This window comes from Mauremys mutica, chromosome 18, assembly GCF_020497125.1.
Source record: "Mauremys mutica isolate MM-2020 ecotype Southern chromosome 18, ASM2049712v1, whole genome shotgun sequence".
In the NCBI taxonomy this organism is placed as follows: Eukaryota; Metazoa; Chordata; order Testudines; family Geoemydidae; genus Mauremys; species Mauremys mutica.
The window spans coordinates 19,782,144-19,800,391 of record NC_059089.1 but is presented as its reverse complement, the minus strand read 5'-3'; the positions used below and the strand labels follow the sequence as shown (position 1 = coordinate 19,800,391).

Below are 18,248 nucleotides of genomic sequence, written 5' to 3'. Positions count from 1 at the left end.
AGTTATTGCAATGCTTTGGAAGAGAATCACACTGCCTGATTGGAGCGCTAGCTGGGTTACTAGGTTATATAGGAGGGGAGTGTGGTTCCTGTTGACTGTGTGTGAAATGAACTGAAGAGACCAGGTGTTGGCACAAGTGTGGTAAATGGTTAAAACTTATTTCAGAAAAGAACAAGAAGATTTGAGTACTAGACATTATACATTTTTAGAGTTGGGTCTCTGATGACATGGAATATCTAAATGCTAATATTGTTTACTTAACCATTAGGATTTAAAAACTTCCTCTTATTGATCCATATTTGGCACAAGCTGCTGATTTTTAGCTTTCTGACTGCACTTTTTTCCCCAAACCCTGAGAAATACCAGGAATTATTTTGCTAGTTATGGAGTGAAACATCTAATGCAGTGGCTGACTTCTCTTGAGTGGCTAAAACTGACATGCAGATCATTTAAGAAATATATTAGAACCACACGTTATTTCTGATCGTTTAATATTCTGTGGTACAGTGAGTGCCAGTACTGATTAAGCAAACAAACAGGAGCACTGCAGACTGAAGCCCTCTTCCCACCAAGACTGTTCAAGAAGTGCCTCCTGCATTCTGCCTGATTGGGATGCTCTCACCCTTGAGAAAAGCATCCAGTTTTCACCAGAGACGGAGTTCAGGCTGCATGCTTCTCAGATTTCTGTTTTTTCAATAAAAGGAAATTTATCCAATCAAATGCTGATGCTTTAACAGGGTCTGTGGTTGCCTCAAAATTGTTCCATAAACCCCATTGTGCTAGGTATTCAGAGGATGCTCTTGTTTCTGGAGTATGAAATGGGTCACTACACTATTGAGCTTCTTGAACTTCAAGTGTTCTATTTACAGGATTAGGAACAGTGTCTTCTTCCTTCAGTAAAATGTATGTACTCCTGCATCTTCTGCCTCCTTCCAGACTGAATGGAGTTTTATGCAGTAGAGAAAATGTCTTCAAGCTTCCCACAGCTCTCTCTAGAACACAGGAGAATCACAGAAAGTACAAGGTCCTTGCAATAACCTCTTGATCCATTCAGGATCTGCAAATAAGAAAACAAGTGGTTTAAAGCCCGGGGTTATGCAGAAGAGAGCTCACAATGATGGATGAATATTTTGCTTCACATCCTTTAGCTGGACCAAACTTCTTCTACAAAAATCTCTGAAATGATGTTTTGAAATGTACATCTGACAAGACTCACTGAAGATTTAGGATGAACCCAACTCCACTAATAATAGTGAATTTAAAATATTAATTTAAATGCCATTTCAGCAGAAAGAGACCAAGTTAAGGCTGAAGCGGTCCACATCACATTATAACTTGCCTAGTATTGCAGCTTGTCTTTACAAACAAACCTGCCATACACAGACAAAATGGGTAGAGTTTAAGGACAATTTTCTGCTATAACTTAGTGACCTTGTTTTTGTGAGTTGAAATTAGATCTTTGAATTACTGCAGTATTTAGTCTCCCATATGTAAAATGATGCCAGCAACCCTTTCTCCAGCATTTTAGATCCATTTGTAGCTGATCCAGTATCAATGAGAATTAGACAACACAAGTCCTAGGATGGGAACACACATGCCAGTAGAATAAAACTTCCATTGAGATCACAGAAAAGTGCAATGGAAAACCAGATAAGAATAAGATCATATCCTCCCCGAAGAACAGCACTACAAAAAACCATTAATGAACTGAGGTTTAATATTTTGCCATCAGACATCGCAGATATGTTTTAAAATGTTAAAAACTTGGACATATAAAAACACTTATTTCAAAGACCTATAAGGCATCAGCTGCAATTCAAAACAAGTTACTGCAGAATTTCTGTCTTTTGATTTTGCACTTCCATACTTTTCCTATATCTAAAAAGACCTGCTCCTTCACTTTGATTACATTCTCTAAACAAGATATATTTATCACATTTCAGAGCCTAGGCCTCCAAGATGCCAAGATCCTTCTAAGCTTGTGCTGGGAAAACTCACCTTTCGTTGAAATCAATGGTGCTCAGCATTTTGTAGGATTGGGCTTGCAATTTGTACATGTAAAGAAATCTAATTAAATTAGTATTAATGGTCTATCTGCTGTAACACTCCAGCACAGACTGCATATGTACTTGGCTCATATTAAAACTCAATACATATTTACACATTACTTTCTCTAATTACTATATTCTAATTAGGGCTTTACAACTGTGCCGCAGACTACAGTCAATCATTATGAAGAGGAGAATGTTACTACTCCACTTGATAGCTGTCTGAAATAACAATGAGTCACTGAGCCTGATCCATGTCATTATAAAGATGACAAAGCACTCGGTGAGAAAATGCAATCTTGCCCTTTCAAGCCACGGAAGTAGCTCACCTTCTGGGGTTGGATGCCGCGCAATGCTGTCATGAAGCAGACACCTTCTGTATACCAAACTCTGGCAGGACTGGTAGGTTAAAAAGCACCTGAAAGGTGGCAAATTGCATCGTCAAACAGAAGTTTCTAATCGTATGCTTTATGACAGAGGGCCAAATTCTGCTCTCAGCTAACAGCTGTGCTTCTGTCAGGCTGTGTAAGAGCAGCATTTGGCCCAATATCACTGATCACATATCAAAATCAGCAACTTTAACAAATATGGGTTAGCATTAAAATATAAACATATTTCACGTCTAACTAAGCCAAATTCTGTAGGCTGGCATGAACTAATTAAGATTGCCTTGTAATAATATACATGTACAAGAGGTCAAAGGGTAAGGGAGGCAGTATTTCCACTACTGGATTTACAATTTTAACTAGAATACACCTGAAGAGATGAAGATTTTTCAGAGCTATTTAATGGACAGAGTCACTGAATAGCAATCACCATGATTTAAAGATGCATGCAGTAAGGGCTTAAAACACTTAAAGTCAAGGGCCTCTTCCAGACAGTGGATTCTGTTAGCATCAGAATAATGAATTCACACCAATGGCTGTGGCCAAACCACTACAGCAGGGGCGGGCAAACTTTTTGGCCTGAGGGCCACATCGGGTTTCTGAAATTGTCTAGAGGGCCAGTTAGAGGAGGCTGTGCCTCCCCAAACAGCCAGGTGTGGCCTGGCCCCGCCCCCTATCTAACCTCCCCACTTCTCGCCTCCAACAGCCCCCCTGGGACTCCTGCCCCATCCAACCCCCCCCATTCCCTGTCCCCTGATGGTCCCTTGCCGCCCCATCCAACCCCTCCTCTCCTCCCTGACCGCCCCCCCCCATCCAACCCCCCCTCTCCTTCCTGACTGCTCCCCCAGGACCCCTTCCCCCATTCAAGCCCCCTGTTCCCCGCCCCCTGACCATCACCCCGAACTCCCCTGCCCTCTCTCCAACTCTTCTTCCCCCCCCCGCTCCCTGCCCCCTTACTGCGCTGCTTGGTGCACCAGTGGCTGGCAGCGCGACAACTGTGCCGCCCAGAGCACCAGGACAGGCAGCCATGCCGCCCAGCTGGAGCCAGCCACGGCTGCGGCTCTGCAACTGTGCTGCCTGGCAAGAGCTCGCAGCACCTCCACCCAGAGCATTGCACCAGTGGCACAGTGAGCTGAGGCTGCGGAGGAGGGACTGTGGGGCGAGCCTCCCAGGCCAGGAGCTCAGGGGCCGGGCAAGAGGGTCCCGTAGGCCAGATGTCTGTAGAGCAGAGGTGGGCAAACAACCCCCATTAAATATCCAATTTCTTGGTCTTCAGTGTTAAAAGCTTTAAGAGGATTTTGCACTCTGGTCATTCTGAAATAATGTTAAAGTAACTCTGGGCATGCAAATTGACTGGTTTCATTAAGACCTAATCAGCTGACAGATTTGATTTTGGCAACCAAGTAATCTGAGATAAGGGGCATAAATAGTCAGAAATGCACAAAATGTATTTCCATACAGACTCTTTTCTCTTTTACCCTCCCATCCAAAAAGCTATAAGCCATTTGATTTCCTTTTATTTTCCTTTGGGGGTGGGGAAAGGAGGAGAAGAGAAACAAAGGGTGAATTACGAGCATTGAAGCATTAGTTTTGAAAATAAAACAATATTCAAAAGAATATAAATAAGGTCAAATTTAGGCCTAGCTACCTCCCTCTAAAATATCCCTTAGATCTTCCCCACTCTTCCAAAGAGAGAGTACCAGACACCTTGTCTGCTTCCTCGCTTTCCTTTTCAGAGCATGGACAACACACTCCATGCCATTAACTCATTCACAATATGAGAATATATTTTACATTAGCTACTGAAATGCCTTCCGCTCATCCAAAACAGAGAAGAGAATCAAAGCAAAAGCTCCTTAACAGTTTACCTGAGCCAAATGTGGCCGTTGGAGCAGACCGCCTGTTTGCGATCTGTGAATGGCAGGATCTCTTTACACAAGCTGCAGTGCTCTGGGAAAGTCTGTTTGTTCATTTTCTTTAAGATATGTCCAATCAGCACCTGGGAACACATGGCAGTCAGCAGTGTTTATAGGAAAAGACACTGCCTGTTGAAAGGTGGAGAATCTCACAGGATGGCGTGATTTCAGAAGAAAATACAAGATGCAAAAATCCAGTCCACTCAACTGAATTCAAATGAAAGAAAATGCAACTCAAATACATAGTGCTGTAGTAGAGATGGATTGATTTACTCTTCTCCACATGCTAATCATGCAGTCTGATGGATTTAATTGCCTAACCCCACACATCACTGAAAGGAATACAAATTTTGTTTGAAAATAACCAGGATTTTTGGTACTTATGCTAATGGTGACTGAAAAAAAAAGCAACTTGGACTTGAGATCCATATTACAACACAGTAGAGATCAAGGACACTGAACAATTATTTTTTTTAAATAGTCTTATGGCAATGGAGTTTAAAGTTCTGTTAATTATTTATGAATCTGATGAGTTTGTTTTAGCAATCACTATCAAATACAATATACATAGGCGTTCAGTGGAACAGCTAAGTATTAGGTCAAATTTATTACCATTCTTGTCATTTATAATTTACGTTTGACATTTCAACTGATACAAGCCATATCCCTACGTTATACTGAAGAAATATTTTAGGCAGTTACAGCAGTCATGATTGACAGAGAGTTCATAACAGAATTCAAGAGTTGTATATATTTTTAAACACCAGAAAAAGAAACTGTATTTGTCTACAACGTGTGAAGGGTAACCTCTCTCTCTCTCAGGCTTTCAATTCATAGTAATTTGAGGATGCCAGTAGAACATAGCTGTGTTGACAGAATACTTTGCCAATGAATTACTAAAGGCCACACAGAATCTTCAGCTGGCACATACTGTTCTGAGCTGCTTGTTTACCCCAGTATTGGAGACTGCACTGGTTTCCTACTTGTTTCCAGATGCAATTAAATGGGTTGATTTTGATCTTTAAAGCCTAAATGATGCAAAGCTTCAGTTACTGGAAAAAGTGCACCTCTCTATGCAGAACTGTAGGGATCATCTGACACCTTCTTACTCAGTCCCCTAAGGGTATGCCTACACTGCAAAGAAAAACCCATAGGTGGCTTGTACCAGCTGACTCAGGCTTGGGCTGCAGAGCTGTTTCATTGCAGTGTAGAATTCTGGGTTCGGGCTGCAGCCTGAGCTCTGGGAACCTCCCACCTCCAGCCCAAGCCTAGAAATCTACATTGCAATGAAACAGCCCCACAGCCCAAGCACGGCAAGCCTGAGTCAGTTGGCATGGGCCAGCTGCGGGTGTCTAATTGCAGTGTAGACATATTCTAAATTTGAACATCTGGTGGCAGACCATTCTCAGTAGAGGGTCTCTTGCTTCCCTTCTTGGTCTGATACAGCACACATTTTGTTAACTTCATTACCCAGAACAAGGAACATAGTTCAGGAAAAAGCATGAGTGAACAGAATTAGTTGTGATGGGTATTTTTGTTTTCAGGATTGGTGATAGATTGGATGTTACTCTTGTATTTAAGTTTTACTGCAGAAGGGAGAATTGTAAATTTGGGGCATGTTCTTGATAGTACTTGGTTGCAACATCATATTCAGTTATATTTTAATATATTTAGAATATAAATGTGCCCAGAGGTTCAGGCAATGGATACATGTTTTATAAATCAAATTTTAAATTAAGTCAATTGATTTGTTTTCCATTTACATAATTTTTTGAAACGCTGATTGACTTTTACAATGTTTTATTTTGTCAATTTTGAAGAATCTCAAATTTGATGCTTTCCTTGATTTCACAAGAGCACTAAGGGAAGTAAGTTTAAAATAAGCCAAATTTATCATTTAAAATGAACAGCGACGATGTTTTACATAAAACATTTGTATTTAAGTTATTGTGAAAGTGATTACAAGTCTGTCCTCCTCCCCAATTTAACCATACCAGCAGAAATTTAAACACGAGTTTGTTCTTTACTATGCGTGACCCAAATTCTAAGGTGTGTATTCAGATTCCCCACATCCAGCACCACCCACTATCCTCAGTTGGAAGAGCAGGCAACTAATCTCCAAAACAGATACAAGTCACTTTACAAGCAACCCTCCACCTTCTGCCCCCAAGATGGTAAAACTGAGGATGAAGAAAATCAGGAAATTTTGTAGCTTGGATGCCCAAAAATATACATGTGCACTTACTCGTGCTGTTCTGTCATCATAGCCTTCATCAGACATTAAGAAATCACAGACTCCTCTGGTAGGAATGCTGGTGTTCTCTGTAATCCATGTATGCAAGTAGACTTCTCCCAACACCCGCTTCATGTGTTCCCGTGTCAAGTGCATTTCTACTGCTTCTATTCGTGCCTGTATTTCAAGGAGCTTCTCTTCCATTGGCTCATGTCCTCCTACATCACTTGAGTGGGCCAGAGTGTCATCTGCTGGGTCCTCTGGGTCTGTTCCTTTGCTCACTTCACACAAACTCTGCTTGCTGGCCTGTTTTGAAGTCCCCTCTTCTTGATGATCATCCTCAGTACTGCCCATTCCAGGGGAATCAGATATTAATACTTTTGTGTCCTCATGCGAAGGTCTCCACATGACCTCAGAGGGCGTTTTCTGCATTGACTGGTACAAAATTCTCAAGAGGAATAGCTTAAAACGCCAAAAGTAAGTGGATCCACAGCTCTCAATCTTTTTATCCAAGGCTTCTTGTAAGAATTGAGGGATATACTTATCCTTCAAAATCTTCCAGCGCACAAGGTCTGTCAGGTCCACTTGTCTAAAAAGATTTTGCACAGAAGACTCCAAGAGCTGAGCGGCTGCCTCCTCAAATGTTTTGAGAGTTACAAACTGAACTTGATAGTTTTTGTTTACAGGGTGAAGGCCGTTGGTCATGCCCTCTGTTGTAATAACTGCTAGGTATGCACCACATGGGCTTACAGCTATCCCGTGAGTCCGCACAGAGCCAAACACGTCAGACAGCTTAATAAGCTGATGCTCAAACTTTAATGCAACATCTGTGAAGATGGGAATCAGTTGCCTTACCTTTCCGTCACTTGAACATGTGTATACTGTGCCATTCTGTTTATCCGCAGTCATGGATACAATTGGTAAAGAGTGAAGCCCTGTCACATGGGAATTATGGACATTCAGACCTGCTTTAGATATCAAGAGAAGACACCAAAACACATAAGACCCTCTTGCAGCCACCACTAAGCTACAGCTACATTTCTGGTAAGGATGGTAGAGAGGAATACATTTGATACTGTGTACTGGCAACTGGTCCATTTCTTGCCATAAGACAACAGGTTGCCTGAGTGTGAAGTAGCCTTTAACTGCTTTTAAGTTGACAGGAAGGATTTTAACCGGTCCAAAAGCACTCCCTACAATGAGTCCACTCATCTTTCGGTTATTGTGTTCGTATTCCCACCAAGACAAGACGCTAGGGGAATTTATTCCTGACTCTATGGTATTGCAAGAAGTGATGGATTCCTTACCCACAAAAGGAAGCTGAAATTGCCAAACGGCAATGTTTCCATTTTCAAAGAGTACAGCCAAGAGTACACTGCCAACATCTCGGCATTCATTGTTGTGTTTCACCTGCTGGGTGGTGCAGATACCTGACCACTCCATACGGACTGGAGTCTGCATGCTATGTCGTCTCTGAAATTCTGCAAAGTCCCCTAGTTCTCCTCTGTGAGTCTCAACCTTAGAAAGTTTGTAATTGGTTTCATACAGACGCTCCCCATAAATTTCTGTCAGATCAACTAGCTGCACCCACTGTAGTCTGTTGAGATTAGCATGGATGGTTAGTCTATTGTCCATAGTTAGAGCTGCTAGAAGGCATCTTCCATTAGCATCACAGCCCAGTGGAGACCAGCTGGAATATTTGAATCCTCGCATAGGTGGTAGTGACTTTCCCTCAGGGTTGAATACTCTATCTAGCATAAAGGTTTGACTAACAGTTGGATCCTTAGAGTTTGCAAACTTTTCCTTACATTCTGCAACCTCCTTTTTTGAACCAACCTGAAACAGAATAAGTACTGTTAAAACACAATTTTATAAAAACATTTCCTAAAACAGTATTTTAGTTGTACTATAACAAAAAAACATCAAATTAATAATTCTATATGCTGTGTCCAATGAAGGAGAGAAGGATTTTAGCTTCCATTAAAATCAATGGAAGACATGGCTGAAAGTCTGGCCCCTACTTTGAGCAAACTTAAAATGTGAACTTCAGCATTTGTGTCCAGCAGTTGAAAGGTACACACAACACTAAAGTAAAGCACTCCCTCATACTGGTCAAAAGAGGACAACCCAATTGCAAATGTGTAATTTCTGATACACTAATCATGGCCTCTTACACTTCCAACAAAAACCTGAAAAGCAGCATGTAGTAATACACTGTTATTGTCAAAGTTTTTAAATATCATGAGTATGGGTGCAAGAAATTTACAAATAGCTACTTCCTCAACCAACAATAGCCCCAAATTTTGAATATTCTTGTGAGATAGCATCTTCACACACTGTATATTTTATTAAAGAAACACACTAGAAAATAGAATCAAACCAATCAGTTTATGATTAAAAACTCCACACACGACTCTGTGCAGGTTAAACAACTTGTTACAATATTGCTTCCATAAAAACTTTCCTACTATAGCCCTCCCCTTGACAGCCTATTCTCTCTCTCCAAATTACAATAAAGCCTCCAAACTCAGTTAGTCAAATGAGGGGTTTAATAAGCCATTTAAGGGTTTGTTTACATTATGGAATTTTGCACCACTGAAGATGCACTGCATCGGTGCAACTTACCTCAGTTTGAAACTGCTGCAAATACTGGGGCAGTGCATCTTTACTGGGAGAGGTTTACACTGATGCAAAAATCCATAATGTAGACAAGCCCTAAAATCAGCCAACGATTTCAGGTTTAAATCTTTATATGCTAGCCGTCAGCAAAACCAGGTTCAATGGGCTCTTCAGTCATGCAAATATAAACACGGTTAGGACACATATACTATATTAAAAATAGTTTTTCAGTCAGCAAATAGCATACAATATAGGAGACTTCAATGAGACCAAACCGTAGTTTACACATCCACTCCAAACAAATCCCAAGATAACATATCTGATATTAGTGTCATAGTAGCGAGACAAGATTGGCGAGGTAATATTTCACCAACAGACGTTGGTCCCAAAAAAAGAGACCAAGCTTTTGAGCTTACTTTAGGCTCTTAAAACGTCTGGGAAAGGTACTAAGAATGTCACAGGTACAAGGTAGAACAGATTATTTAGCATAGGGTATGTGTTAACTACAATACTTAAGTTTAAGCAAAAAGAACAGGAGTACTTGTGGCACCTTAAAAACTAACAAATTTATTTTAGCATGAGCTTCTTCGGAGCTAAAATAAATTTGTTAGTCTTTAAGGTGCCACAAGTACTCCTGTTCTTTTTGCGGATACAGACTAACACGGCTGCTACTCTGAAACCTAAGTTTAAGAGCTCAAAAAAAAAAAAAAGCTCATTCAAGGTGAAGTGGCCTATTAACACCTCTGCAGTCAAAGAACAAAAAAGGGGGGTTGGTGAGTTACAAATTGTTGTAATGTATGGGGGGGGGAGTAGCCATGTTAGTCTGTAGCCACAAAAACAATAAGGTGTCCAGCGGCACCTTAAAGACTAACAGATTTATTTGGGCACAAGCTTTCGTGGGTAAAAAAAACCCTCACTTCTTCAGATGTAATAAGTCACAAATGCAGTGTGTCTGTTCAGTGCATGATTTGTGTCTAGCAACATTTGAATTTAAGCTCCCAGACTTGTCTTTGGAAGGTGTTGAGGAGGACTGAAAGGTCAGGTAAGGAGTGATTGTTTTATAAAATATGTATATGCCCACAGGTGATGGGGCATTTTTGTGTGTTATCATTTTCCTATGCGAGTTCATTTGAGAACATATGGATTGTCTGGTTTCACCCATATAGTTGCTATTGAGGCATTTAGTGCACTGGATGAAGTAAACTTATTAGTGTCACATATCTGTTTGGTACATTCTTCCTCACTGCACTTCTAAATGACAATGCATTTTGGTTAAATAATCAATACTCTTCTAGTTAAACAAGTCCTAGAGTAGAATGGAAGCTGATTTGCAGTCTCATACAAGGCTGACACCAGCAAGAGTGTCAGTAAAACTTACCTGTAATTACAGTCTTTTTCAGATGCATGATAGTTGCTCACTGAAACTGAAATAATTTCACTTGGACACTCCTGAGCTAAACACAGGTGTAGTTTTCATTTACGCTTTAGTGCCTCAAACTTTTTTCAAGAGTTAGAAAGTCAAGTCGTTGCCTAGCCTCCTTTCAGTTTTAAGGTATTATTGTAAAGTATCAGAGGGGTAGCCGTGTTAGTCTGGATCTGTAAAAGCAGCAGAGTGTCCTGTGGCACCTTATAGACTAACAGAAGTATTGGAGCATGAGCTTTCGTGGGTGAATACCCACTTTGTCGGATGCATGTAGTGGAAATTTCCAGAGGCGGGTATAAATATGCAAGCAAGAATCAGGCTAGAGATAACAAGGTTAGTTCAATCCGGGAGGATGAGGCCCTCTTCTAGCAGTTGAGGTGTGAACACCAAGGGAGAAGAAATTGCTTTTGTAGTTGGCTAGCCATTCACAGTCTTTGTTTAATCCTGAGCTGATGGTGTCAAATTTGCAGATGAACTGAAGCTCAGCAGTTTCTCTTTGAAGTCTGGTCCTGAAGTTTTTTTGCTGCAGGATGACTACCTTTAAATCTGCTATTGTGTGTCCAGGGAGATTGAAGTGTTCTCCTACAGGTTTTTGTATATTGCCATTCCTAATATCTGATTTGTGTCCATTTATCCTTTTACGTAGGGACTATCCTGCATTACACAGTATAAGAACACACTGAAATGTGCCCTACACAAAATGAAAGTAGAAGAAAAAGGACACTGAGTACCTTTCCCAGACCTGAAGAAAAGCTCAGTGTAAGCTTGAAAGCTTCTCTTTCACCAACAGAAATTGGTCCAATAAAATATGTTACCTCACCCACCTTCTCTCTCTAGTATAGGCAAAGATGCAGTCAGTCTACACTAGGAGCTGTTCCAAGAAGCAAACCAAAAGCAACAACCTTTTTTAAAAAGTAACATTTAGAATGAATACTCTCCATACTATTTTTTTGCATGGCACTGATTGTGAACCAGCTATTCATAGATGGACTCAGTGAATATACAAGGCAATAATTTGTACTGTCACATACAAATGAGGAAGGGATAGGTCAGTGGTTTGAGCATTGACCTGGTAAACCCAAGGTTAAGAGTTCAATCCTTGAGGGGGCCATTTAGGGATCTGGGGCAAAAATCTGTCAGGGATGGTACTGGGGACTGGACTCGATGACTTTTCAAGGTCCTTTCCAGTTCTATGACAAAGATATATCTCCATTTAAAAAAAAAACTGGTCCAGACAAAAACCTATTCTTGCTTTTGTGTACAAGGGGTATTTATTTGGTGTGTCGACACAGATCCTATACACTGGCTGTGCTCATGGACTAAGAAATTATCTCCTAAACTTTATCCCAGGATAAATAATTCGTTGTCCAGTAATTAATCCTTAGCTGGATTAGCCTGGATCTGAGGAACAGTGGAGGTGGAATCCGGGTAAGAAAAAGGCCACTAGTAAACCAAGCCACATGTACCTCCAACACAGCACAACCTCAGACCATAGCAGCAGCTGTGGAAACGGGACTGGACTATCGCTCCCTTGGGTGATGGGGCCAAGAGTAGGGAGTGGGGTCACATCGCTTTGACTAGTCAGGGGCGTGGCGTGGGCAGGTCTATGGGGTCTCCCCTCAGGAGGCAGCTCCTGCCTCACATTTAGGGGGACGGCTGGGAAAGGCGAAGGGCAAAGCCCCGAACTGGGGCCCGGGAGGAGACAAGGATGACGGAGGGGAGGGAGCGGCGCTCAACCCTGCAGCCCCCAGGCGGGAGAGGGGCCCCGGTCCAGCCCCAGGCCGAAGAGGAGGGAGCCCGGGCTCTCACCTTGAGCAGGCAGCCCGCGGCGGGCGCGGGCACGGCCGTGCGGTGGATGACCAGCTCCTGCCCGCCGCTGTGAATGTCGCTGAGCTGCTCCAGCACGGCGATGCTCCGGGCCGTGCTCACCGACACCCGGTGGTCCTCGGACCAGGCCAGCGGCTCCAGCCCGCTCACGCCGTGCTGCAGCCGCACGGCCGGCTCCCTCCGCACCGCCGTCAGCCGGAACCCCGCGCTCGGCCCCGCTGACACCGCCTCCTCTGCCGGCGACGCGGGGCCCGCTGGTGGCTCTTCCCCTCCCGAGGACAGCGCGGGGCTCCCCCCACTACCAGCTGCCGCCGCCGCCGCCATCTTGCCGCCGCCTCACACAAGCCGCTCGCGGCGCACCGCGCATGCGCCGCGCCCAGCGAGCCCGCGACCATAAAGGACCAATGCCTGGCTTGGGTTAGGGGTGGCCCAGCCACTGCCTGACTGAAATCCCTTCCTGCTGCAGCTAGAGCAACGACTAGACTGGGTACAACCTAGAGCGCATGAGGGAGAGTGATATTATCCATAATAGTGATCAATAATGATGTTGCATTGGGTCTTTAATTATAATAAACCACAACAATACTCATTAATATTACATGTGAACTACAATTATATTACCCTGTAATAACAATCATCCAAAATGATGCAGGGAAGAATTTACAATAATGTCAACAAGTGTTATGACATGAAGGCAGAGATTTAATGAATAATCATAGAACTAGAAGGGACCACTGAGAGGTCATCTAGTCCAGTCCCCTGCAATAATAATAACACAGTGCAGCTGTATACTAAATAATATTACTAAAGTCCACATATTACATTGACAGTAATTACTGTATTACATTGAAGATGTGACATTGTAATATTCTCAAGGCAGGGTCTTTTTGTTCTGTGTTTGTGCAGCACCCAGCACAGTAGAGCCCTGGTCTATGAGTGGAGCACTTGGGTGCAATACCAATAAAATAAATAATAATAAAACTAAAATGCTATGTTCTCACTGAACCCAAGTGAAATCCAAATTTAAAAGGCTTGCCTGTGGAAACTATGCAGGATTTGTAACAGTTGAATCCTCAGCCCCTGGCAAGCTCACAGGCCTTGCAACAATAGGTCTGTGTAGTTACATGACCTGCTGCCCATCCTCACCAAAGATACTTGATGGCCTTATGGATTTATGCTGTACACCAACCCATTGTCCTGGGGATATTGAAAGCTGTACACATGGATATTTACAGTGAAATGCATTTTAATTCTGAAATACATGGGATTGGGAGAGATTTTGGGAAGAATAAAGTAGGAAAACAGCAAATATTTGGAATAGGGATTGTAGCGTAATTTTAAAGCTGCTTTCTTTGGAAAGAAGCATTTTGCTCTACAAACGTAAAAGCGACATTTAAAGAATCTCATTAATCATTTATTTTGCAAAAAAGAGAGCCCCCCCTTCACTTTTTCCCCCCAGTTTGAGAGCAGCCCAAGTGGGTGAGATTTTAAAATGTCTTATTGGTACTGCAAAAAGAGAGAGAGAGGGACTTTAACCACTGCCCTTCAAATTAAATTATTCCTCTCTCAGTAAGAATGTAGGAGCTTGAGCTGGTTGGCTCAAAATGTAATAATCTGTCCAGAGGGGACTTTGCAAGACAGCTATGTTTGGGGTCCTCCTTCACTGAGCTGAGCTGGGACTGGGTTGCACATGTTGGGTTTGGTGTAGCTAGCTGCAGTTAAGTTAAACTCTGCCGTAGGAGCTTCTGGTTCTCTGCAGTCGCATGGATGTCCCTGTGGAGTAATGTCCTTCAGGGCTGTGGTTTTATTGCAGATAAAGGCCCCAGCAAAAGCTGTGTATTAAACCATGGAGGCAGATGAGGGATTGATTCTCAACGTGAGTTCTCTGCCTTCCCCAGAGTCCCACCATTCTGCAGAACACAAGAGGTTCCGCAAGCCATCGCTCGGCAAGGACAAGTGGGTATGTTTAGTTCTTCATCTGAGTCTGATACAGACGGAAAAAAAAACCTTGACCAAACTATTCCAGAAAAGATTTAACCTGCAATATTATAAACCTAAACTGCTATGGCTTGTGCTTTGCAACAAGTCATTCCCTCTTTTTTTTTTTTAAGATTTGAAATGAGCATTAATTATAATTCAGTTCTCTGTAACTAGGTCCGCTGCACTACAAATCCTTCTATCCTTAGTATGGGTGATGGGATCTTGGCTTAGGGAATGGCGTGGTTCAGATAAGTGAGGTTTGAATCAGGAGTCACATGCGAATTCCCCCAAGGCCAGGTGGCTCAGCAAAATACAGTAGGACTTTAGTGCTGGGTCTGAGCGGTATTTCATTGTTTAATTCTGCCGAGCTAACTAGCTTTGAGGAAGCTACAGTATTTGGGTGTCTACGGTCTTGGGGAAAAGAACATCAGAAGTAGACTTTGAAGTCTGATCTTAGAGGATCTTGCTGGTTCAGCTTCCACTGATTACTCAAAGATTTTGGTCTCCCTGGTATTTTTTGGATAATTGAGGTTGCACTGTAGTTAAGATTACATATGGACTTTCATGATGAATCTCTTTTTTTCAATCGCTTGTAACTTTCTCAGAAATTTTGCTTTTGGGTTTGAGTCTTTCTATATTTGGTCTCAGTCCAAAGGTGAATTTTATATTGTTTGTTTGATTCTGTGAGAGTCACTAACACAAACCAGTACCAACAGTATGCTCAGAGTGGGTGCAAGGATGTTTTGCGCCCTAGGCGAAACTTCCACCTTGCGCTCCCCACCCCCGAGCCCTGTGGCAGCTCTCTGCCCCCCCTCTGCCCTGAGGCGCTCCTCCCTGCAGCAGCTCCCCCCCTCTGTCCTGAAGCGCCCCCTCCTCCCCCGCGGCAGCTCCCCCCCCCCGGCACGGGGAGCCGTGCGGCAGCTCCCCACCCCAGCTCACCTCTGCTCTGCCTCCTCCCCGAGCACGCCGTCGCCGCTCCACTTCTCCCGCATCCCAGGCTTGCGGCGCCAATCAGCTGTTTGGTGCCACAAGCCTGGGAGGGAGAGAAGCAGAGCGAGGCGGCGTGCTCAGGGGAGGAGGCGGAGCAGAGGTGAGCTGGGGCGGGGAGCGGTTCCCCTGCGTGCCGCGCCCCCCCTTACTTGCTGCAGGCGGCCCTCCCCACGCTCCCCTGCCCCAGGTCCCTCCTCCTAAATGCCAACGACAACTGGGGTGGCCGAAGATCCAGCCGCCACCAAAGGACCCGAAATGCCACCCCCCAAATGCTAGTGCCCTAATGGGGTTGCACCGGCCCTGAGTATGCTTCCCTTATGCCTAATTAAAAAGCCCCCAACTTTATAAAAACTGCCTGATCCTGCAATGCTCACTGCTTACTCACTCAAACCTTCCCATTGTCTTTAGTACAGCTACTGATGTGAAGAAAGACTACTCATATGAGTAAGGGCCACAGGATTGGTTCTTTAGGCCCCAGTGCTGCAGCTGGATCTGCCTGGGCACATCAGTGTGAGGCTCTGCACAGACACAGCGGTCTGCCCACACTGTGGTGAGGGATAGCTCAGTGGTTTGAGCATTAGCATGCTCAACCCAGGGCTGTGAGTTCAATCCTTGAGGGGGCCATTTAGGGATCTGGGGCAAAAATCTGTCTGGGGATTGGTCCTGCTCTGAGCAGGGGGTTGCACTAAATGAGGTCCCTTTTCAACCTTGATATTCTATGTACTTGAAGGATTTTGTCCTGGTGCTTTGATCCTGCAGTCTATCTGTGTGGACAGGGGCCTGGTCGTAGCACCACTGAGTTGGCTCTGTGCAGACACAGAAGTCCTTCTGTGAGGCGCTCATTGCAGGCTCAGAGCCTTAGGCCCATTAAATTCAATGGGGCTGTTCATAGCATTAAAGCTAAGCATATGCACACATTTTTGTCTGATTGGAACCTTAGTTTGTGAACTCTTCAAAGTAGGGACTTTGTCATAGGGTAATGTCTACACTATGCAATTAGGTCAAATTTATAGAAGTCGGTTTTTCAGAAATCATTTTTATACGGTCGACTGTGTGTGTCCCCACAAAAAATGCTCTAAGTGCATTAAGTCGGTGGACTGCATCCACAGTACCGAGGCTAGCGTCGACTTCCAGAGCGTTGCACTGTGGTAGCTGTGAGTAGCTATCCCACAGTTCCCGCAGTCTCTGCTGCCCATTGGAATTCTGGGTTCAGATCCTAATGCCGGATGGGGCAAAAACAGTGTCGCAGGTAGTTCTGGGTAAATGTCATCAGGCCCCCCTCTCCCTCCCTCTCTCCGAGAAAGCAGTGGCAGACAATGGTTTTGCGCCTTTTTTCCTGGGTTACCTGTGCAGACGCCATACCATGGCAAGCATGGAACCCGCACAGCTGACCGTCACCATAACTCTCCTGGGTACTGGCAGACATGGGACTGCGTTGCTACATAGCAGCAGCTCCTTGCCTTTTGGCAGCAGACGGTGTGTTACGAAATGTGCTTTTGTTACAAGGTAGCATTTTGCCTCTTATATTGAGGGCCTGCTGGTGTGGTGTGAGAGATCACTCACGCAGTGCCAGGCAACAGAATTCGGCTTGCAGGCAGCCATGGTAAGCCACAGTCTTTTGGCTTCTTTAACTTTCATAACATGTGGGAATGGTTTCAAACAGCAGTGCCCTCATTTCCCATACCAAGCAGCCGTTGGGTTGGCCATTTAAAATGGGTTTGCAATTTAAAAGGAGGGGCTGCGGTTTGTGGGTTAGCGTGCAGCACAAACCCAAATACCCCACCACCACCACCACGCTATTCTCTGGGATGATCACGTCACCCCTCGCCCCACCGCATGGCTAACAGCGGGGAACATTTCTGTTCAACCACAGGCAAACAGCCCAGCAGGAACGGGCACTTCCGAATGTTCCCTTAATAAAAGCACCCTATTTCAATCAGGTGACCATGAATGATATTACTCTCCTGAGGATAACACAGGGAGAGAAAAGGAATGGATGTTGTCTGAATGCCAGCAAACACCGGGATTTCTGCTCCATCCCCATACGTTAACAGACTTTTGCAGTAGCTGTACTGGCTGCGAATGCCAGGGCAGATTAATCATTAAACACGCTTGCCTTTAAACCATGTGTAATATTTACAAAGGTGCACTCACCAGAGGGCCCTTCTCCGCCTACAGGGTCCGTGAGCCCGCCTTGGGTTGTTTCGGGGGGTACTGGCTCCAGGTCCAGGGTGAGAAACATATCTTGGCTGTTGGGGAAACTGGTTTCTCCGCTTCCTTGCTGTGAGCTAGCTTCAGTCTCTTTGTCACCATCTTCCTCGTCCCCAAAACACACTTCCTTGTTGCGTGATTCTCCATTGACGGAGTCAAAGCACAGGGTTGGAGTATTGGTGGCTGCACCCCCTAGCATGGCATGCAGCTCAGCGTAGAAGCGGCATGTCTGTGGCTCTGCCCCGGATCTTCCGTTTGCCTCTCTGGTTTTGTGGTAGGCTTGCCTTAGCTCCTTAATTTTCACGCGGCACTGCTGTGCGTCCCTGTTATGGCCTCTGTCCTTCACGCCCTTGGAGACTTTTTCTAATGTTTTGGCATTTCGTTTAGTGGAACGGAGTTCAGCTAGCATGGATTCGGCTCCCCATGTGGCGAGCAGACCCCATACCTCCCGTTCGGTCCATGCTGGAGCTCTTTTGCAATCCTGGGACTCCATCATGGTTACCTGTGCTGATGAGATCTGCACTCACCTGCACCTTGCCACACTGGCCAAACAGGAAATGAGATTCAAAAGTTTGCGTGCCTTTTCCTGTCTACCTGGCCAGTGCATCTGAGTTG

General features: G+C 44.3%; 2 protein-coding genes across 4 annotated transcripts in view; one reads left to right on the top strand and one right to left on the bottom strand.

Annotated features, from left to right (window-relative positions):
• Positions 1-474: 474 nt before the first annotated feature.
• GTF3C4 (general transcription factor IIIC subunit 4) lies at positions 475-12,883 on the bottom strand. Its single transcript, XM_044992452.1, has 5 exons — positions 12,435-12,883; positions 6,596-8,419; positions 4,303-4,433; positions 2,378-2,466; positions 475-1,057 (listed from the first exon to the last, which is right to left on the bottom strand). Exons 1-5 carry the CDS (start codon positions 12,774-12,776, stop codon positions 993-995), a joined length of 2,451 nt encoding a protein of 816 aa, XP_044848387.1. The 5' UTR covers positions 12,777-12,883; the 3' UTR covers positions 475-992.
• A 10-nt stretch (positions 12,884-12,893) lies between these two features.
• Positions 12,894-18,248, top strand: part of DDX31 (DEAD-box helicase 31) — a 70,131-nt gene continuing 64,776 nt past the window's right edge. For 2 of the 3 annotated variants that reach the window (XM_044992453.1, XM_044992456.1), the window contains exon 1: positions 14,110-14,412. In XM_044992453.1, coding sequence (XP_044848388.1) covers positions 14,299-14,412 — 114 coding nt within the window. In that variant the 5' untranslated portion in view covers positions 14,110-14,298. Of the gene's footprint in view, positions 12,940-14,109; positions 14,413-18,248 lie in introns of those variants that run through there. The other variant, XM_044992454.1, reaches the window with a different exon arrangement.

What these genes read in the sequence shown, in the direction of transcription:
- GTF3C4 (XM_044992452.1), bottom strand. Translation starts at nt 12,776, where the DNA reads ATGGCGGCGGCGGCGGCAGCTGGTAGTGGGGGGAGCCCCGCGCTGTCC. An exon ending in ATGATGACAGAACAGCACGA is followed by an intron (nt 4,434 to 6,595) that starts GTAAGTGCACAT and finishes ATGTGTTCCCAG; the next exon opens with GTGCTGATTGGACATATCTT. An exon ending in AACGGCCACATTTGGCTCAG is followed by an intron (nt 2,467 to 4,302) that starts GTAAACTGTTAA and finishes GCCACCTTTCAG; the next exon opens with GTGCTTTTTAACCTACCAGT.